General features: G+C 38.3%; 1 protein-coding gene across 2 annotated transcripts in view; it reads right to left on the bottom strand.

The window, feature by feature from the left end:
• Positions 1–23,259, bottom strand: part of LOC128983345 (uncharacterized) — a 135,976-nt gene that overhangs the window by 24,949 nt on the left and 87,768 nt on the right. For both annotated transcript variants that reach the window (XM_054402604.1, XM_054402611.1), the window contains one exon: positions 20,727–20,938. In XM_054402604.1, the coding sequence (XP_054258579.1) occupies positions 20,727–20,938 (212 nt within the window). The remainder of the gene's footprint in view (positions 1–20,726; positions 20,939–23,259) is intronic.

Genomic DNA, 23,259 nt, shown 5'->3' with positions numbered 1-23,259 from the left:
TAAAGTCACTCTTGCTATTCCACAACTTGTCAATTATTTTCTTGCTTATTCTATTTTCCGGTGTCCTTAAAAGATGTCCAATGAATGAAATTCTTTTCTTTTTAATTATACTTGTCAGTGGCTCTATTTCCTTATATACAGTTTTATTTGAGGCCAGTCTCCAAACTCCATCTTTTTGATATTTTTTGTTTATACTCATGTTCTGATGATTCTTCTTTCTATTTTCAGTATTTTATCTATTGCTATAGTGTTGGTTGTTTTAAATATAGTTTCACTTGCATTTGTTATTTGGGGAAGTATGACTGCTTTGTAGTGTTTCAATTTTGTTGCTATTGATAGGCATTTTTTGTTGTATGTGTTTTTAGTAATATGTTGCATTCTAATCAATTTTTATTAATTATATTTTGCCATGATGGATTTTCTTTAAGATTGTATGTTATAACTTCACAAGTATTTGAAATTTTCTGCAATTTTTATGCAATGTTCTCCAATTTTGATTTTGTTAGCCAATGGTAGTTTTGTTAGCATTATTTCAGTTTTCTCAAAAGAAATTTTTAGACCTATGCTCTGAGCTATTTCCTGAAGTGATTTTATTTGTTGCTTGGTTTCTTGGATGTTATTAGCTAGAAGAGCCAGATCGTCAGCAAATCCTAAACAGTTTAACTTTATGTCATCTTTTTTTGTTCCAACAGTAATATTTTTTGGGTTTGTTTTAAGCCATTCCTGATTGGAGCTTATGAAATTTGGAGGTTATGAACCGCTCTGTTCATTTAATATTTTAAGCGTTGGAGTTTGTGAAATTTGGAGTTTATGAAACGCTCCCATTGCCGCCACTGCCGGATGTCGTCTGTGAACTGGTACGGTCTTCTCTAACTGTCTCGAGGTTTCTCGGTTGTTAAAGTTTTCTGAAAACCTGTTTTCTACTTCCAGGGAATCTTTCCTCATGGGGAAGGTTCCCCTTTTGTTTTAGAGGTCCCATGTCCCATGTTCTTCTTCGTCGTCATGTCAATATCTGCCTAGTGTTTCATCATCCACGGGGTCAACGACTCCATGAGAGGTCTGCTGCCACCATGGGACTATGCCTACCCTGCACTAATCTTCTGAAATAATTGGCTGATATTGGAACCACCCGACCACCTGTGCACCGCCAATGGAGGGCTACGCCAGCACGGCTGCTCTAGAAGACTAGACCTACCACAAACTCTGGCCTTCCCCGTGCTTTTGCTACTGATTGGCGTTCACCGCACCTTCGCCCATGGACCTAACTTCCAGCTGCCTGAAATTTTCGGCAAGGTTACCGGTCAGGTCAGTCCAGTCTAATCTTAAGGAAGTCACCGCTCAAGATCATTTGTGAAGAAATATGAGTTAGGTCTAAATTAAATATTTGTACTGTAATCTTTTTACCTGCATTAATTGATTTTTTTACTTCAAAATTGTATATATATAAAATGTTATTAAATTAAATAACATATAACTTATTCTGATTTAGCCCAATTTAAATTTTATTTAATTTATTTAATTCAATTTATTTCCATTTTTTATTTCTTTGTAACACCTCTTGAGTGAGGGTAAATAATTTATTTTGACCGTTGGCAGACTTATATGCGAGGCGACAACATTTAAAACTATATTTAATCTGTGATATTTGTAATTCCTGTGTTTGTTAATGTATGTTATTTATGTAGGTGATTTATTTATCATATAGATAAATAGGCAAGCATGTTTTGATCAAACCTTTTTTCTCAACTTGTGTGCATAGCAGGGAAAATCTAGGCATACTGTTAGAAAGATATTTTCCTGCAAATGTGCAGAATAATTTAGCCTATTTTAGTTTATAAAGGGATAAACTAAAATAGGCTCAAAAATAAGCACACAAAATGAATTTGAAATATGAAAAAAATTACCAAGGGCCTTTGGGTTTTCATGCTGGGGACGAAATAACAACGAAATATAACCAGAAAATCAAAACAAATTAAAGAAATTCCAATCACATGTTCTATTTACAGTGTGGTGTGAAAATAGAGAAGTCTGTACATTACATATTTTTGGTTGAGTTTTCGACCACTGGACGACCTCTAGTCTATATATTAATAGACAAGTGATTAATATGGGGTTAATTAATAATGATTTATGGATGAATGTACCTTTGGAATTATGTCGGAAGTAGTGAACGGAAATGAAGCGCCGCGGGGTCGAGTTGCGATGGTAGATGGTAGAATGTCCTCAAGACGAAGGCACAACACTTGACACTATCTTCTTACGTTGGTGTCTTGATCTTGATGTCGGAATAATGCACGTCCAAAGTCCATACAGTCCAAAATGAGCGCTCACAAGAAGTTTCTACGCGACCGCGGTAGACCGGAATGGGAGGATTCACTGCTAAAACTGACTTTACACTAGTTAAATACAATTAATTTAATTTAAAGAGGAAAAAATTTTATGAGTACTGTCTAAAGGGGCCACGGACTATTCCGAGTGGCAATAATAGAGAATTATAACTATAAGAAGGAAAGCTGCAATGGCAGAGAAAATTAATTATGTCAGAGTGACATGTGTTAGGTAAACCCGGCAACCAACAGACTGGGGCCAAGCGTCCCGATGCGACGCTAAAACTTCGCAAAAATATCCTTCCGCCAAGTTAACCAATGGGCGTTGTGCTGACCCCACTAGGTTCAATTGAAAACCCCTACTCTCTCTCGGCAAATACAAATGCATAAATTATAGACAGTACAAGAAATAAAAACATTTTCCTGAAAACTTACTTAACATACCGGCGGCTTTGAATCAATATGATTGATTCAACAATAGAAGAATAACACACAATTCCATAGAAAAAAGGCTTGCGTAAGTTGCCAATGTGAGAGTCTGTTATCTGGTATATTGGCGAGTTGCAGTTTCAATCTTTCGATCGGGCGTTGATCAGCAGAGTGAATAAGGTTGTGAAAAGCGTTTTTTTGCACCTACAAAATTAGTGGCACAGTCACTATAAATATCAGTGCAAAGACCTGTACGTGCTACAAAGCGTGTGAGAGCAGCGATGATAGAATCGGTAGACAAATCGGTTGCAATTTCAATGTGTATCGCCTTTGTTACTAGGCAAACGGAAATACATATATATGCCTTGATTTGTCGAATGGAGCGGATGAGGTTGTGGATTTTGATTGTGTATGGTCCGCCATAATCGATCCCGGTCGATGAAAATGGTCTACAGGGGGTCACTCTTGCCTTTGGTAAATCACCCATGAGAGGGAAGGTGTTCTTTGGTTTCTCCCTAAAACAAGTGAGGCATTGAAAAATGCGAGAGCGTACAATGCTGCGAGCGTACAATGCTGCGAGCGTAGAGTATCCAGACATGCTGGAGTTAGAGAGATAGCGTGAGTTGAACGCCAGAGTGTAAATGTTGTCGATGAATATTGTCAATGAATAAGTCCACGATGTGATGTTTCTTTGGCAAAATACAAGGGTGACGAACATCTTCAGTTACGTCATTTCATTTCATTTCATTTATTTGACGGACAAACCATTTCATACAGGATACAATTTGTGTTACAACTATTGAATTAAATTGAATTGATGAGTGATGACTAACAAACATGTATAAATAACAACAAAAGTGCATTAAGTAATAACGATAACAATAATAATAATAATAATAATAACAACAACGAAATAACAAAAACAATAACAATGATGTAACAATAAATACTAAGATAACAATAAAGAGCAACGAGAACAACAAAACATAAAAAGCATTTAACAAATTAGTGAGAGATTAAATTAATGAGATAGGTCATCTTCTCTAATCAAGTGGAAGCGAGCTGATCAATCTCCTGAAACATGTGGTGTTACAGTTGAAGAAATCAATTTCAGGTGGCAGAGAGTTTCCCATGGCTTGTATGCGAGCGATGGCACTGTGCTGTTTGTAGAGCGTAGCATGATAAGACCTAGCAAACAGCTCCCTCGAACTGGTACCCCCTCCTGGGACGTGGAAGCTAATCCGCTCAAGCAACTCCGGACAGAGTATCTCTCCGTTGACCAGTCTATGTAGGAACATCAGATCGAATACTTTCCTTCTATACACCAGCGTACGAAGATCCAAGACAGCTGCCAAGGCGCACACTGGAACATCTGCGTAGCGGTATCCAAGACGAAGACCCACTAGGCGGATAAACCGAGTCTGTATTGACTGGAGTCTCTCCTGAAGATAGAGTTGGTAGGGGGACCACACTACTGAGCAGTATTCTAAATGTGATCTGACGAGGTGACAATAGAGGGTTTTCAGTGCCAATGGTGACGAAAAGGATCGTGAATATCGGGTTATAAGACCTAAGTTCTTATTTGCTTTTGCACTTATATAGAGTACGTGCTTTTCTGGACTCAAGGAAGCAGTGCACATAACACCCAAGTCCTTAATCTCGAAGACTCTGTCAAGGTTGCACCCATTCAAGCCATAGTTGTGGAATATGGGAGCCAAGGTCCGGTGAAAAGTCATGATAACACATTTTGAAGTGTTCAGAGCCATACAGTTCTCGACACACCATCTCTCCACAGCAGAAAGACTATCCTGGAGGTCATAGAAGTCATCGATTGAATTGATGGTTGAATACAGCTTGATGTCGTCAGCGAACAAGAGGTGCTTGACATGAATGACTCTTGAGATGTCATTAATAAAGATATTGAAGAGTACAGGGCCAAGATGTGAGCCCTGGGGGACGCCAGATGTAGCAGAGAACGATCTTGAGGTACAGGAGGCAAACTTCACCACCAGTTTCCGGCCACAGAGGTAAGACGAAAACCAGTCCAACAATGGGCCGTGGATCCCGTGAGACGACAGTTTAGCAAGAAGGTGAGGGTGGCTGACCCTGTCAAAGGCCTTGGAGAAGTCTAGGAATATGGTGTCGACCTGCTTTCGACCGGTGAACGAGGATATGATGTCGGAGTGAAACTTGATCAAGTTTGTCATAGAAGATCTACCCGGTGAGAATCCGTGCTGGTAGGGAGAAATAGAGCTTTGGAGTAGTGGGAAGACTCTTGAGAGAATCAGCTTCTCGAAGACCTTCGAAATTGCAGACTGGATAGCAATCGGCCTATAGTTGTTCACATCAGAGATCGAGCCAGATTTATGTATTGGTACAACATAACTGATCTTCAGTGCCTCTGGAAACACACCGCTCCGTACGGACAAGTTAAAGAGTTCCTGGAGAGGACGAGCCAAAAGAGAGTGGCAGTACTGGAGAATCTTTGGAGGAATCGAGTCAGGCCCACAACCCTTTTTTGCATCAAGGCTCAGAAGAGTCTTCATCACTTCTTCCTCTGTAAAGGAGCAGGATGACATGAGACTGCATGAGTCATGGTACCCAGGTTGAGGAGGTTGATGTTGGGGAACAGAAAAAAACGGAGGAGAAGAAATCAGAAAACAATTCACATTTCTCAAAATCGTCTGTTACACTTTTGCCATTATAAGTTAACATCGAGGGGGTAGTTTGATTTCCCTTTATGGAGTTGACAAAATCCCAGAACTTTTTAGGGTTTGAGGGCAGAACTTCCTGGATGTGGTTGATATAGTTGTTGAGACATTCGTTGGAAAGCTGTTTACAATGGGACCGTGCCCGTGAAAATGCATAATAATAGTTGGCATTGAAAGTTCTTTTGTACATAAGATGCAGTCTTTTCTTCTCCATGACTAGTTTCCTAAGCTGGGGACTAAACCAAGGAGGGAAAGATGTTCCGATCTTGATAACAGGAGTATTCCTCAGTACACTCGTTTTTACCAAATTGACAAAGCTTGAAAAGTAAGAGTTAACATCGAGAGGTGGCAATGTGGAGGTGGGCGGGGGACTAAAGAAAGTGCGAAGATCAATCTCCTGGAGTTCCATCCTAATATTCTCAAGATTGCATTTCCTGAAGTTAGGAACGAGTGACACTCTAGTGCTTGAAGTATCGGCGGAGGGCAGGAAAATGCTTAGTGCGGGGTGATGACAGTCCTCTATTACTAGGGGATCCGTATCTCTGGAAACAACAGTGTCTGGTTCAGATGAGAATACAACATCAAGGATTACGCCACGTGAGTTCCTTACACCGTTAGCTTGAGACAGATTGTGAGTTGAGACCAGGTCACCCAAGGCTCTAGCTGCGCAGGGTCTTGGAGCGATGTGATTGAGATTGTCCCAGTCCACTGCAGGTTGGTTCAAATCACCCATCAAGAGTATGTGAGTAAAGGAATCGAGGGCAACAGCCTCCTCAACTGCCGCAGAGTAGACTTCGTAAGAGGCATTTGGGGCGTCAGGCGGAATATATGAGACGCCCATGAGAGACTTGAAACCAGGAGAAATAGTTGTGGAAACCAGTAGCTGTTCTATAGATCCGAACGTAGTTGATAGGATTGAAGAAGGGACGGAGGCTATTTCTCACTGCCAGAAGAACTCCGCCCCCACTTGCCTTAGTGCTAGTGACACTGGACCTGTCTTTTCGGAAGATATTGTAAGAGGAAAATCCAAGTTCTGAATCACATATATCTGGAGCTAGATTGGTTTCGGTCAAAGCTATGACATCATATACAGAAGAAGAAAGAGCCAGTCTTAAATCACTTAATTTGCTACGCAGACCATTTACATTTTGATAGTAAACTGAAAGCTTGGTTTGTCCGTCCTTAACTAGTTTTTTTTCTTGATCGTTACGATCATAGGCATGCCATTGACATACTTTATTGTGAGATCAGGTTCACCTGCTTTTGTCCTCTCCTCCAGTTCACTGCGAAGAGAACTCAAGGCTTTACGTTCAGCTGGTGTGCGGTCTCGGGAGATTGAAACATCAGATAGGGAGGGATAAGCGGCAGCAACTGTTTCATGACAGAAGACCTTTAAAAACGTCTGCATGTTTCAGACGACCACCTACACGCAAGAGGCCATCTTGATCGAGGAAAGGAGTCAAACGTTGTAATCTAGTAGAGCAGGGTTTGTTATTCTGTAAAGCTTGAATATCTTCAGCGATGGAGGCCCTTTGAATAAGTTTAAAAATCCGAAGTTGGGCAGTTTGTGCTTCAGATACAGAGATAGGTCCTACACGACGTTCTTGCCGGTGGCTGTGATCGACGAAGCGGAGAATGTAGACCATCACGTGCAGGAGTTTAGACCATGATGAATAACGAAGAAGTAAATCCCTGGGAAGTTGGGGAGTAATGGTGAGCACAGTCAGTGGAGTAGATTTAACTTCGTCCAGATTATCTAAATTTATGGTGTTGAAGTTAGAGATTGGCCAATCCGCAGGGGGGAGTTGTAGCCAGGCGGGTCCGTGCCACCACAGTGAGTGGTTTACCAATTCAGAAGGTAATATTCCTCGTGACGCACAGTCCGCGGGATTGTCGTTACTAGACACGTGTCTCCAACAATGGGAGGGAATGAGCTCTTGAATTTGAGCCACCCGGTTCGCCACATATGTCTTCAGACAATACGGGAGGGTTTGTATCCATGAGAGGGTTACAGTAGAGTCACACCACAAGGTTATGGAGTTAATGGTTAAGACACTAGAATATTTAGAACGTACATATTGGACTAATTGAGATAGCAGATGTGCCGCGCACAACTCTAACTGTGGTAAAGTCACTTTCTTCAAAGGTGCAGCACGAGTTTTAGATATTATCTGAGTGACATGCACATTCTGATCAGCGTTAACGTCTCGCAAATATACCACAGCAGCATAACCAGCCTCAGAAGCGTCCGAAAAACCGTGAAGCTCATAGATACCACCAGAAGAGAATATAATTTGTCGGGGGATCGACATTTTATCAATGTTCTGTAGATCGGCTACGAAATTATGCCACTTTAGGTCGAGTTCCGAAGTTAGGGGTTCATCCCAAGAAATACCGGAAGTCCATAGTACTTGCATGAAGCGCTTGGCAATCATGACACAAGGGGACAGAAAACCACATGGGTCGTAAATCCTGGCGATTAAACTTAGCACTTTGCGCTTTGTCGGAGATTCACAAGAGAAATTGAGATTGTATTTAAAACAATCTGTCACAGGAGACCAATAGAGTCCTAAAATGGAGAACATAGGGTCTGAAGAGGCTTGAAGAAACACAGGAGATTCTTGATGAGAAACAGGCAATTTTTGTAGCAGTTGAGGACAGTTAGACACCCACTTTCTTAATTCAAAACCGCCGAAGCGGAGGAGTTCAATTAATTGATCTTGCAGTTCCAAAGCTTCTGCTTCAGTTGATGCTCCAGCGATTAGGTCGTCCACATAGCGGTGATGTTGAAGGATTTGAGCCGCTTCCGTGAAGTTAGATCCTTCATCCTTAACAAATTGCTTCAGGGTCTTTATGGCAAGGTATGGTGAACAATTCATGCCATACGTCACAGTGGTCATCTGGTATGTTGACAGCGAAAGTGAGGGGGTTTCACGCGAAAGGATAAGCTGATACCTTTGATCGTCTTTATGGACTTTTATTTGCCGATACATCTGGCAGGTGTCACAAGAAAAGACAAATTTATTTAACTGAAAATGTTATCACAGATATTGTTCTGTAATTTCGGACCCATGAGAAGAATGTCATTCAATGACAGACCAGAACTGGTCTTTGAACTCGCATAAAAAACCACGCGGAGTTTAGTAGTGCTGCTTTGAGCTTTCAATACCCCATGATGCGGGAGGAAATAGTGTGGCTCAGATAGAGCGAGGTTTGAGCACATTTCCATATGTCCTAGAGAATGATATTCTGACATGAAGCCTGAATAAAGGTTGCGAAATTCCACATTGTTTGAGTGTTGCAATTTCCTTTCTAGAGATTGGAAGCGCTGTTCAGCAATAGGCTTAGAAGTGCCAAGGGTGGAAGGAGCATGTTCACTTGAAAATGGCAGTCGTACAGTGTAACGCCCGGAAGAATCACGAGAATGTGTGGTATCAAAAAGGGTATCGCACGCAATTTCTTCAGCAGATTTTCTAGAACAGGAAGGCAGTTCCTCTTGAGTCCAAAAACGTTGCAGTGAAGAGTGGAGGTCAATATCCGCAGTGGAGAGGAGAGAGATAGAGAGATGAGAGGCTGTCAGAGAAGGAGAAGAACACGGAGCTGTTCCAGCGATGACGTAACCAAAAATGGTACCAAGAGCATAAGGCATGTGATCGCCTAACGAGTGACATTCATTTGTTAGCACTTGAGGAAATAATGCACATTCTATAAGGACGTCAATGGGACCAGGTTTATGGAATGTTGGGTCTGCGAGAACGAAAGGTTTCACCTTCTGTAGTACTTCCGGGGTGACTTCCACACTCGGTAAATCGATAGAGATTTTTTCCAAAATATGGAAACAGTGTTTTTGGACAACTAAGTGACCTGAGAGTGACTCAACATTAACACTAAGTGAGCCTTTGGTTTGAGTGAGAGACTGAGCTAGCCCTGTGACAGCGAGATTAGAAGGGTGGCGTCGAGTACCCAAGAATCTAGCAATGCTCGGAATACAAAGGAGTGGCCATTAGCAGCGGTGAGTTTTACTAACGCCGTGCTAAGAAGGATAGTACTGTTATGGGGAACATTTTTTTGCTGAACAGAACAAGGAATAAGTCATCGAAGTCAAAGCACTCTGTGCAGACGTGGGCACGGGAACTGTAGCAGAGGTGCGCTGCGCGTGACCTTGAGTATTGCTAAAATGCAGAAGTGAGTGATGCTTATTGCCACACGTTATACAGGAGAATTTAGATTGGCATTCCCTTACATGATACAGACCGAGACAAGACATACATCTTTGGTTATCCTTAACGATCTGATAGCGATCGTTTGGAGATTTACCTTTGAACAACTTACATTTATATATTGTGTGACCAGGCTTACCACAGCAAAAACAAGAATGATCCATAAATTTTGATGATTTATTAGCGGCAGACACCATGGCTACGCTCTAATTAGAGGAAAAATGAACTCTTTTGTCCATTTTGAGTTTAGAAGTGTTAGCTTGTGAAGCCTTTGAATCTGGTTGGGAGTGCAAACTTGCATCTTCAATGTGAGAGCACTCTAAGTTTAAGAAATTAATTATTTCCATTACTTTAGGAAGGGAGTGAGTCTCATCTTCCTCCCTTTTGCTGTGTTCACGGTATCGCTCAAGTTTTTGAACAGTTTTAAGGTGCATTGTCCCTGAAGCGACTCTTGCGATAGTAGCTGAGCGACAGTAGCTCAGCGATAGTAGCTCCGCGATAGTAGCTAACCATGTCATTGTCCCTGAAGCGATTGTTCTAGAGCGATTTTGTTCATTTTGCTGACTTTTCGAGTGAATTGGTGCCATGAGTGCCATAATACCAGCTAATTTTAAAACGTTTTTATTAGCTCACTTTCTTGTCCGGTACAAACTTTGCAATCAATAACTAACTTCCCGACGAGCTAGATAATTGAAACTTGAAACATAGCTCAAAAATGGATGATAATGCAATATTATATAATTTAATTTTCATATTTCCCTTGGGCTAAGCCCCATGGGCTTCCAAATGTTTCATGTTTACATTTTGGAAGAATGTAGGCCTAAATATATCAATTGAAGTCAGCTGTAAATACTAAAATTATTTCTAAAATTAGTAGAAAATAATTATAAATAAAAATAATTTTTAAAAATATCACGTTTTTAAACACACTCAAAAGTAAAAATAATTTATAAATATGTGGAGAGGATAAATACTTGTAAGATTTAAAACGAAAAACGTGGGGAGCATGCAATGGATAATAATAGTTCAATAGGTGAAGATAATTCTAAATTAGCATGCGCCCCACGTTTTATATATCAATACTTATTCTGTACTAACAGCTTTTCATCTTATTCAGGGGTAGAAAGCAGTTTTGTATTCTTTGAAGACATTACGACCAAAACAAGTCTACACACAACACAAATCGCTCAGCGACTGCGACTCTGACTCCCCTCAGAGCAGACCCGCTGCAGTCGCTGTGTTCAGCCGCTAGCCGCTCCAGTCGCAGTCGCGTCAAGGACAATGGTCCCATTTGAAACAACGCTAACCAGTGCTCAGCTACTATCGCTCAGCTACTATCGCAAGAGTCGCTTCAGGGACAATGCACCTTTACTATCGAGCTTTCGCAGCAAATAAGCAGATAACAGTGGATTATTCTCCGTAATGTCATGATCTAGGGCCTTAAGGGATTCTGAATGCTCATAAAATGTGGTTATAAAGGACCTTAGCTGTTTAGGGTTACTACTGGAGACAGATGGCAGATCCAAGAGATTGTTAAGGTGTAAGGTAGTCAAGCGACGAATATTGTGATATCTATCACGCAATAACTGATAAGCAATCAGATAGTTAGCAGCAGTGAGATTAAGTGATTTCACTAAGTTTAATGGCTCTCCAATCAGGACGCTGAGTTGGTATTGAAACTTAGCTACATTAGATAACGCAGCGCTTTTATGCACAGTAGTATCGAACAAATTAATAAAGGAAATCCACTTGAGCGGTGACCCATCAAAGCTTTGTAAATTTAATTTAGGTAATTTAACACCAGACCCCAGACAGCACAGGATGTTTTAAAAATATTTTATTTTAATACTTAAAGTATATTTTAAAAATGCATCCTATTCCACCCCCAATGTATCCTAAAAATATTTTAATGAAATATTTTGTTTTAATATTTTATAAATGTTATTAAAAAATGTATTTAAATATTTGTAATAATAATGATTTAGTATGAAAAGCATAATTATTCGTTGAGTAAATTGATTAAATAGTTCATAAAAACAAATTTCAAATAAAAAACTAGAACAAAATTTTTTTATCTGGACGGGGTTTGAACCTGGTACCTTTGTCTTGTGAGCCTCCTACCTTACCTCTGAGCTATATCTGTGTTTGTTGGGATTGGGAGTTTTCAAGTGGTCAAAGAGTAGCCGACAGTTGCAATGGTTGCAATACTTGAAATATTTTTGATACCACAATATATATAATACTAGCTGTAACCCGCGGGCTTTGCCCCGTTTAATTTCTTAATTTTCAAGATTATCTCGTTCGCATGGCTCAATCGCGTCCTGGTTGAAGTTTGTTCGCTACGCTCACTCACCTTTAGGTTGGAGCTCGTTTGCTGCGCTCACTTGCCTTCAGGTTAGCTCGTTCGCTATGCTAACTCGCCTCCAGGTTGAAGTTCGTTCGCTACGCTCACTCACCTTTTGGTTGCAAATTAGCTGTTGCCATAAATGTAAAAGAAATAATAGTGCTGCACCCTGTTGGTAATCCTTGTAACTTTAATGCTATTGAACATCATAGAACAGAACCAACTTGTTTAATTGAAACAGCTGTTAAGATTCAATAATTCCATTTCTCATAAGGTAAACATGGGAAACTCCAGAGCCACTGGGGCGGAGCCCGAAAGGATTTTTGAAATAAGAATATGCCTATATGTTAATCGGGAATGTGAGCTATCATCATGCCAAATTTCAGCCCAATCCGACCAGTATTTTTCGCGTTCACTTGTCACAAACATCCAAACTTTCTCATTTATAATATTACTAGCTGTAACCCGCGGGCTTTGCCCCGTTTAACTTCTTAATTTTTAAGATTATCTCGTTCGCATGGCTCAATCACGTCCTGGTTGAAGTTTGTTCGCTACGCTCACTCACCTTTAGGTTGGAGCTCGTTCGCTACGCTCACTCACCTTTAGGTTGGAGCTCGTTCGCTACGCTCACTCACCTTTAGGTTGGAGCTCGTTCGCTGCGCTCACTTGCCTTCAGGTTAGCTCGTTCGCTACGCTAACTCGCCTCCAGGTTGAAGTTCGTTCGCTACGCTCACTCACCTTTTGGTTGCAAATTAGCTGTTGTCATAAATGTAAAAGAAATAATAGTGCTGCACCCTGTTGGTAATTTTTGTAACTTTAATGCTATTGAACATCACAGAACAGAACCAACTTGTTTAATTGAAACAGCTGTTAAGATTCAATAATTTCATTTCTCATAAGGTTAACATGGGAAACTCCAGAGCCACTGGGGCGGAGCCCGAAAGGATTTTTGAAATAAGAATATGCCTATATGTTAATCGGGAATGTGAGCTATCATCATGCCAAATTTCAGCCCAATCCGACCAGTATTTTTCGCGTTCACTTGTCACAAACATACATCCATACATCCATACATCCATCCATACATCCAAACTTTCTCATTTATAATATTAGTAGGATAGTAGGATGATTCTGTTAATCTGTGTTTAGGCATCAAAGTAGATGAATTGTTTTTCTGGGAGTTGGAGAGGATACTGGTATTTGAATAAAGATTATTTAATTACAATTATATTAGTAATGTTATTATAATTTATTATTATAACATTAATTAATATTTTCCCTTAAATTGTTCAAATATTAAAAATTAACTAAAATAAGTTAAAGAATATTAATTTTAAAAAATTGCATTATTATAATTGTTCTATATTAAGCAGGTATCTATTATCACAACTATCACAACATCTGACTACATTTATTATAGATCCAATTTACTATAGATCCCATAACTGTACTAACCATTTCCCAACGTTGGGCCAACAATAACAATGTGTGCTACTTGGGCGGACATCCGGTATGTTTAAAGTTCACTTTTATAAGATAGTCTAAACATTTTGTTTAACTGTTTGGAAAAAAGGAATTATTTTTGGAGTGATTTTTAGACAACTTTAATATACATGCCATTTTTAGTATAGGCTACTACAATTCTTTAAGGAACAAGAAATTTGTTGTCAAAATATATTTTTTAAATCTGTGGGAAATATATTTTACCCAGCTCGGTTGAAACAAATTACCAAAATATATTTTTAAAACATAAACAGGCTATTTATAAAATATTTCTATAATATTCTTTATAAAGGGTGTTAAAAAGTATATTTAAAAATATTTTTACAGTTACAATTCTATAAAAATATTTTTAAAAGCTATTTTTTATGGTAAATAAAATATTTTAAAAATATCTTTTACATAAAAAACTAAATTATTTTGTTTTAATATATTAAAAATATTTTGTAAATATATTCAACCGAAAAATAGAATATATTTACAAAATATATTTTTAAGACCATTAAAAAATCATATTAAAATATTTTAAAACTATTATGTTAAAATATTATTCAAAAATTAAAAAAAATATATTTTAAAAATAATATTAAAATATATAAAAAATTTTTAAGATGGATATATATTTTAAAAATATTAATAAAATATCCTTGTGCTGTCTGGGACACAGTGGCGTCGGGAAAATATGGACCGCTAGTGCTCTCAGAGTGTGTTGAATGTGGAGTGATAGGATCCACTGCAGTATTTGTTTCAATCACGCTAGATATGCGGACGTAAAAATCATTAACGTCATCAACATCTTTAGATAAGATAGTTTCCTCAGCTTCTTTGCTTTCAGACTCGATGATTCGCTGTAGATTTGATTCAAAATCCGCACGTTTCTTTTTGAGTTCAGCGAATATAGTGTTTAATTGTCTAATTTGCACCGGAGTTAGCGGAGGATCACTAGCGGTAATCTTGCTTACCGTCTCTTCAAGTTTTGCAAAACGAGACTTAATGAGGTCTGTCGACTTACGATATGTTTCATACTTGAATTCCTTAGCTGGCATTTTGATAGAGAGGTTAAAACAATTAAGCGTTCATAGGTTACACTACAATAGGCCTACCATTAACAATGAAATCAGAGTCTTAAAGTTTCAAACAATACTGTACAATAATTAATTAATTGATTTTCTACCAGCCGGTATGATAACAAATGAAAAGAAATACAGAATTAACACTAACCTTCATAATAAAGCTTACAGTAACTAGGCTCATGGATTAACAAATCCATGGGAAGCGAAACAGGTTGTCCCGAGAGAGACAAGCTTATCGGTAATTTAATATTTGAACAAAAAAATACAAGAGATAATTCTGCCCAAAACGGCGAAAAAATGAACTTCAGAGCTTCACCCAGTAGGTAGTATTAATTAGAGTATGGAGGTCACTGCAAACAATAGCTAAGTTAAATATTATTAAATATTAACTATCGAATGGCTAATATGGAACAATAAATAGGTCTAAGCTTGTTGATTCAACTTCCAGCTAGCCTATTTTGAAACCCGCAGGGGGCCCATGCTTGCGTGGGTACGTGGCCTGGCGACCACGCGGACCCTAGCTCTCCCAGAGGGGAGGTAACTGCCCGGTGTCAGACCCGGCACTTCAGGTAGACCACAGTTATGGACGACTGGTAAGCGCCAGCCCCTTAGGGGGAGCCTCCAGTGACATTCCCTCCATTCAGGGTGGGGGGGTGTTTAGCTCTCAGTGACGCCGTTAATTCCGCCTCTCCTCATCTACCTGTAACTGTGGTTGTGACACTGTCCTACCTGTTGTGTTCGACTGACATTTTGTGAGGCATATCCTCGACTTTGGAAGTAGCCTCGTCCTGGGAGGTGAAAAACCTAGCCCCCAAAGGGGAGGTAACTGCTCGGTGTTGGTATCGGCATTTTCAAGTAGGCCACAGACATGGACGACTGGGCATTGGGTCCCAGTGACATTCCTTTATCCAGGATGGAGGGGTGTTTAGCTCTAGGAGAGATGGAAGTGCAGCATATTCTCTAACCTACCTGTGTCTGTGGTTCTTTGGGCTTCGGCCTGCTTGTTGTGTGCGACCAGCATTCAGTGTGGCAAATCCTCGACTTTGGAAGTAGCCTTTCCTGGAGGTGAAAACGGGCAAGTACCCGTAGCTCACGGGGACACTCAAGGGCAACGTAACTTTCCGCAGTGTGAGGGTAACGGTTTGTAGGCACTTATGCAAACCAATCCCTGTCTCTGAGCACGGACGGTATGGTTATCTTGAGTGTGGGGGGTTTTTCCCGGAACCTCAATTGAGTCAAGGGTGTCGCCACCTCTGGTGGATAGGTTCATCCGGGTGGGTCCCACTTCTATACCTGCCTCCTTTTGGGAAACCCTGATGGCCTGGCAGTGATGTTGGGTCTGACGGGCAAACGAAGTAGATCGGGTGCTGGGTCCGAGCCCGCCAGGGGTATCTGGGGATCTATCGCTCTGGTTATCTCTGGTTTCCCAGCAATGGGTAAGGCCTCGATCGGGTAGTGGTGTAAATGGGAGGTTGGGGTTCCCCCCGTCAGCGTGCTGACGGTCCCCTTCCTTCTGGCTATGATGGCGGGTTCTGCCTGTCAGGGATTAGATAGGTCCCGAGTGTTGCTTGCACTAAATGCGTCGGGGCGCTCCATTATGGTCCTCTAGGGCTTGTACCTGGTGGAACCCAGGTGGAGTGACGCTTAAACAAGCAGCCGGAATCCCTGGTTAGGATTGAGGGGCAACCCTCTTTCCGAAGGGTCTGCTTCGGCAGCCGGCGAGCCTGATGACCTTAAGTCATCCGCCCATGATGTGCTAAAGGTTGATGCGTAAGCTTCGGCCTACATCATGGGGCCCGGGTATGTCCTCAAGGATAGGTACCGGGTACGCAGTCAGGGGCTTCGGCTCTCATGACAAAGAAATAATAATAAATAATAATAATAATAGCCTATTTTGAATGTCTAGACATTGAACATAAATATGTTGCATAAATTGAAAGATTGAACCAGGATATGATCGAGAGTAAACAATAAACAAATATCAACAATGAAACACGAATAAAACGAAATAATATTGTTGGGTACTAGATTATCTTAAAACAACATTGACATGGATTAAATTGACAAGATACGTTTCCTTATTATTAGGGATGGACGAGATTGGATTTTTAGTTCGAGACGAGACGAGACGAGATTTTTTATTTCTCATAAAATTTCGAGACGAGATCGAGACGGGATTTCCCTTCTCATACACAACGGGAAATGCACGTTCAAAATTTTTACCTGATTTTGTAACATTGTTAGATGACTGATTAAATACAAAAATAATGATAATAGGCAAGAATATTTACACCCTTTTATTAAAAAACATCAGCATAACATTTTTGTATTAATCACGCCTAACTTATTCAAATGCCTACGATTAGGAAACATAGTCATAGTAGTGATATCAGTTAGGATAGAGTTCAACTTATCCTAAAGTAAAATAAATCATAAAATAAAAGCAATATTATTTTTTATAAAATAGTAACTTGTTTTGACTTTTTATAGTAATAAAACATTTCTCACACTGCTTACACTTTACAAAACTTCTCAAATGTTATTAAAGTAATATTATTAAAATAATTAAAGTAATATTTACATTTAAAGAATTAATAAAATAAGAACGCCTTCACAAAGGAAACGCAACTACAACACGCTCCTGTATTGCGGGTATTGCATTGACTTTCTGCAGGCGTTTTTAATTTTTTTTTTTTTTTTATTCCCGTCTCGGTAAAAATCTCGGCCAAAAAGAAATCTCGTCTCGTGTAACGAGATTTAAAATTTCCCGAAAATTTCCCGAAATTTCGAGACTTGACCATCCCTACTTATTATACAGTCAAAGAACATAATTAAATTATATACTGTAGTATTAAAGAACTCTCGAATGGTATTAATATTCCCTTTTACAAAATAAGTTGTCGACTCATTTAAGATACCTTTAATCTGAGCGTAAACAAGTAACACATAACATATAGATTGAAATACAAAAGGTAGTTTATTTGTAAACCTAACTGAACGAGATTGTTAGAATTTAAACAAATGGTTTCTATTTTTAGTGAATCGTCTGCCTTCGCGTTCAGCACAGCTGACAGAACGGACGTTCGTAACAATGCGCTATGCTAGAGAAATAATATTGTATCAGTAGCCCTAGCGTTACCCTAGAATCACATGTTGCAGACCGAGCGAGAGAGAGAGAGAGAGAGAGTGAGAGAGTGAGGGGGGAGAGAGAGAGAGGGGAGCTGTAATGCCACAACGTACGTTTGAAGTTTGTTTGTAACTATGGTTGTAGCTGCGCATGCACGTTTGGTAGTTACAGTTAAGCCCCGCCCTTCGTGTTCAACAAACTAAGGAAGAAAGGAAGCCAATATGGCGAGCTACTCTTCTTTTCAGTTTTGATAGACACATTGAAAATTGAATAATAAATATTTTTAGACTTCTGACAAAGTTGACTGTATGAAACATAAATCCCACAGGACTAATTCAAATAAATCCGGCTCGAAGGACCAATGATTAATATGGGGTTAATTAATAATGATTTATGGATGAATGTACCTTTGGAATTATGTCGGAAGTAGGTAGTGAGCGGAAAGGAAGCGCCGCAGGGTCGAGTTGCGATGGTAGATGGTAGAATGTCCTCAAGACGAAGGCACAACAACATACATCCAGACACTATCTTCTTACGTTGGTGTCTTGATCTTGATGTCGGAATAACGCACGTCTAAAGTCCATACAGTCCAAAATGAGCGCTCACAAGAAGTTTCTACGCGACCGCGGTAGACCGGAATGGGAGGATTCACTGCTAAAACTGACTTTACACTAGTTAAATACAATTAATTTAATTTAAAGAGGAAAAAATGTTATGAGTACTGTCTAAAGGGGCCACGGACTATTCCGAGTGGCAATACAGTAGAACCCCTCATATCTGGCCACCACGGGACCAAGCCCCTGGCCGGATAACGATTTGGCCGGATAAACCAACCTACTATGAAAATGACAATTCATACCTAATAATAATAGGTAATCAATATATGCAATCAAAAGTATCATTTAATTGTGTTCTGGGATCATTTTTAGAAAAAAAAAACATGTCTGTAAAAAGGAAAAAAAATATTTGTAGGTTAAAGTCATTACTGTAAGTAATGAATGTACAAATATTATGATTCCAGGTAACAAAACATATTAAATGGAGGTAAACATGACAATAAATTGTACTTAAAGATCATTAGGACTTAAATGGTGCTTGCATTTCTACTCAACATTCTTAACCGTTTTGTGAAATACAAAAATTAATGTACTCGTACTGTACTGTACTAAATCCACTTTGGAAATAATCAGCCAACTGATCAGAGGTTAGGCCTACTAGCTCAACTGACTATAGTGACTCAGCAAATAAATGTATAAACAAACAGATAAATAATGAGAACAATTTATTTTATGACTTGAGCAGTCACAAAGACTAGTGCTTGTATCTAAACGTCTGTAAGGTGTGAGAAAAAAATTTTGATATTGGCTTCCTGGAAGGGGCCGGATAAACAGAGGACCGGTAAAACCAAGGTCGGATATGAGGGGTTCTACTGTAATAGAGAATTATAACTATGAGAGGGATAGCCGCAATGGCAGAGAAAATTAATTATGTCAGAGTGACATGTGTTAGGTAAACCCGGCAACCAACAGACTGGGGCCAAGCGTCCCGATGCGACGCTAAAACTTCGCAAAAATATCCTTCCGCCAAGTTAACCAATTGGCATTGTGCTGACCCCACTAGGTTCAATTGAAAACCCCTACTCTCTCTCTGTCAGCGGCAAATACAAATGCATAAATTATATACAGTACAAGAAATAAAAACATTTTCCTGAAAACTTACATAACAACAAGCATGTTTCTTTAAAACCTTTTTTCTCAGCTCGTGTCCATAGGGAAAATCTACGCATACTGTTAGAAAGATATTTTTCTGTAGGTGTGCAGAATCCCTTTATAAATTAAAATATAATAAAAAATAAGCACAAAAATTAATTTAAAATGTAAAAAAAAATTAACATGGGTCTTATGGGTTGTCATGCTGGTGACGAAATAACAATAAAATATAAACAGAAAATCAAAACAAATGGAAGAAATTCCAATCACAAGTTTTATTTACAGCAAGGGATGAAAATAGAGAAGCCTGTACATTACATTATTTTGTTTGAGTTTTAGACCACTGGATGACCACTAGTTTATTTCAATGTATAGGCTATATAATTATTTTAAAGGATTATTTCAAGGTGGCCACCTAACCGTAACTTAAATCGTAAATCTGAATTTTGTAACTTAAACTTTTATTTTTAATTTAATAGAAACTTAGGCCTAATTAAAAAATAAAATAAATATTTAGCATTTTAAATGAAATTTTATGATATTTTGAAATCTTTTTAATTTAGGTTATTCTTTTGGCTAGGGCTTTTACTTGTGATTTAAGTTAAAGAGTTTATTACTTGTTATTTATTTTATTTTATTTGGTTATTTATATTAATAAATGTATATTTTGTGTCCAGCCATCTCTTGCCTTTTTATTGTATGGTCCTCCACCTCCGGAATCCCACCATTGATTTTGTGCTTCCAAGGACTTCATCCTTTTGATCAATGGAGTTGGGACTTTGGTTACAAATGTAATGTCAATAGGCCTAACTAAAAGTAGTAAAAGTAAACATTTATATCAAGTTTCACCAAAACTCATGTTTCAATGTGAATATTACAAATTTCATTTTAATATCATAAAAATTGTGAAAAATAGCTACCGGTACACAATTTTTAGTTCAATGTTTCGCTTTTGTAAGGTGTAAATAGAACTCAGGTTTTCCTATATTAAACATGAATTGCTATGAGTATGGAATAGATGTGAGATAATTTTTTTTAAATATTGGCAGACTGTACCAAAGCTTGTTTAGCCGCAATCATTAATATCCAGCCCATGATCAATGAATGTTGGGTTCAAAAACTTACAGACTTTTCTTATGATCAAACTGGCTATTTTATGATTCTAAATAGGAATTTTGTTCTGATACCAAGACGGCAGTTGTATGTAGCCATACAATTAGTTTTGGTTTTGGTGCACTTATTGATAGTGATTCTTAATATAAGTTTAGTTTCTGTGAGTGTAAAACCTGCTGGAAGCCTCTCAACAGAAAACGCAAAGCTGGCAGTCAGAGAGTTGTAGTAGAGCTGTTCCTTGGTCAGGGCCCGGAATCTGCTGACTAAAGTGTGCATTTGAGTCTCAGTGGCTTCACGGAGGGAGAAGATCCAAGCATCATGAGTTGCACCCCATTGAAGTTCTCTATTGACCAGGTCTGACACTGTGTCTATGGGTGGAAGGTAGCTGATAGACAAAAAAGTTGATTGGTTAGTAGATATGGATACATAGTATTTTAACATCTTCTATACTATTATATAAAAATCTAATGGTGTCTGTCTGTATGTGTATTACTAATAGGTGCAAAAACTACTGAACAAACTGGGCTAAAATTTTACAAAAATATAGTTACCATACCAAGGACCATTATAGGACTATTCACGTTTCGATACTGACCGAAGGCTTTGCCCCTTTGGCTTTAAACATTGTGAGGTGAAGATTTTAAAAGTAAATATTGATTGGTCTCCATGGCTGCGATGAGAACACTAACAATGTTTGTTTACATTTGCTTTGACATTTAAATGTAAACAAGAAGAACTGAGTGAAAATTTAAAAACGTACGTTTTCAGAAAAAGCACTTTGCAAATTTTTTTCCCCTTTTTTCAAAACTTTTATTATTATTTTTATTTCATTAACATTTGAAGTTTCATAAAATGTCCATGGTAACGCAATATCTTTGGTAGTTTCTTTTTAAAAGAGCATCTTTAGTGGAAAAACACAAAATCCTGTCACGACCATAACGGACGTTTAAATGAATATTAAAAATGGTTAATATTATTTTTATAACTATGTTTTGCTATAAACTAATTTACTTTTATGACCATTATACAATAAAAAGGTCACTAAACTTTTAGTATATTTGGTCTTTCCAGAAAAAAATAAAAAAACTCAAAAAATTGAAATAAAGCCAATAAAATCTTTTTAAGTTTGTATAACTACGAAAGAACTTACCTGAGACCCGAAAAATCGTTATGTTTGTATAGAGGTGTGCTTCTTTTGTGTATAAAACATTGAAATATGACGATATTTTAATTTTTGAAATTGTTATGATAGAAATCATAAACGTGATGGTCAGGGACAAGCGGTACGGTCGTGAATTGTCTGGGATAATTTAAATCTTTCTAGGCAATCCTTCAATTATACTGTTAGTTATAATAAAAATATGTGTTTCAATTGAACTAAACTGTTCAATTCACAATTATATTAAAGTTATTGTCACGACCAAACACACTATAATCCATAAGGCTGGATTGGTCGTGAAAAAACCCGCGATGGTCGTGAAACTTTGGTCGTGAAATTACGTGTTATTTGGCTCTGTTCTGGCGGTAGCCCTGCACCTCATGTTCGAGGATACAAAGTGGACTTCTAGGTTAATCTAGCAATTGAAATATCTTATAAACAAAAATTAACACCATGTCTACTTCATCGAATGACTACGTACGGTCATGGACACACCAAAATTACAAAAAACACAATCTTTCCTTTATTAATCTTGTAATTCCTCCTTTCAACTCGAAACGACCGGCACTACAATCCTGACGTACACCCCGAACTAGTCTCTCAAACCAACTGACTCCATCGACGCCAGGCTTGCCACTGTCGGGCTCCAAAGTTGAAAATTTTTCCCAAATGGTCGTGACGCCAAATCGAGGGACAGACTTATTTTGTCATGGTAGTCAGTTTGCAATGACAATAAAATTATAATATGCTCCTTTTTTGTAAGTTTAATAACCATTGATGACATAAAAATATGGCTTTATATATTTCGGCATGAATAATTAGTCTAAAAACAGCGTGAAAGTTGGAAAATGTACCCTAGGGACACGTCATGGTCGTGAATTTTGAGACTTTAAAAATACGAAAAAAATACCTAGAACCTATTTAAAACCAAATAAATGTGTGTAACGTGTTGCCCCCGTCCCAAAAAATATTAAAACACATAATAATAAACTACAAATCAAGTATCTACGAAGTAAAAGGCCAGGGACATGAAAACGTACGTTTTTAAATTTTCACTCAACTGCTAAACTGCATATTTCACAATTTCAGACAGCTGATACAAAGAAATGAAATATAATATTTTCCATAACTATGAGGTAGGTTTATTTTAATCTAACCTTTTATCATGGATTATTTATTCTAAAACTATGTCAATGATTATATAAAATACCCCCCCCCCCCCCCGCAGCAAACCTGCAGACTTAGCGAATTTTTATTTGCCTGATTGGATTTAAACTAAAATGTCTAAAATATCACATTCATTCCCTATTCAAACAGAATTAGTTTGATGAGTACTTAGGTTTGCTGCAACGGGGAGGGTAAAAAAGTGTTTTTTTTATGTAAAATGTTAAAAAAAGCTGTGGTTTAGTAAGAAATTAATGTATTTTTCAAATTTGATAAAAATATGTTCATAAACAAGCAAACTACAGCAGTTGACTTATTCTCCATGAGAATAACATGGGAATTTTAAAATTACAATTTTTTTTGAATTTTCTCCGTAACAATTA

Source organism: Macrosteles quadrilineatus, unplaced genomic scaffold, assembly GCF_028750875.1.
Source record: "Macrosteles quadrilineatus isolate MER2022 unplaced genomic scaffold, UCM_ALF_1.0 Scaffold_1__1_contigs__length_201487025, whole genome shotgun sequence".
Taxonomy (NCBI): Eukaryota; Metazoa; Arthropoda; class Insecta; order Hemiptera; family Cicadellidae; genus Macrosteles; species Macrosteles quadrilineatus.
This window is presented reverse-complemented; position numbering and strand designations above follow the sequence as displayed.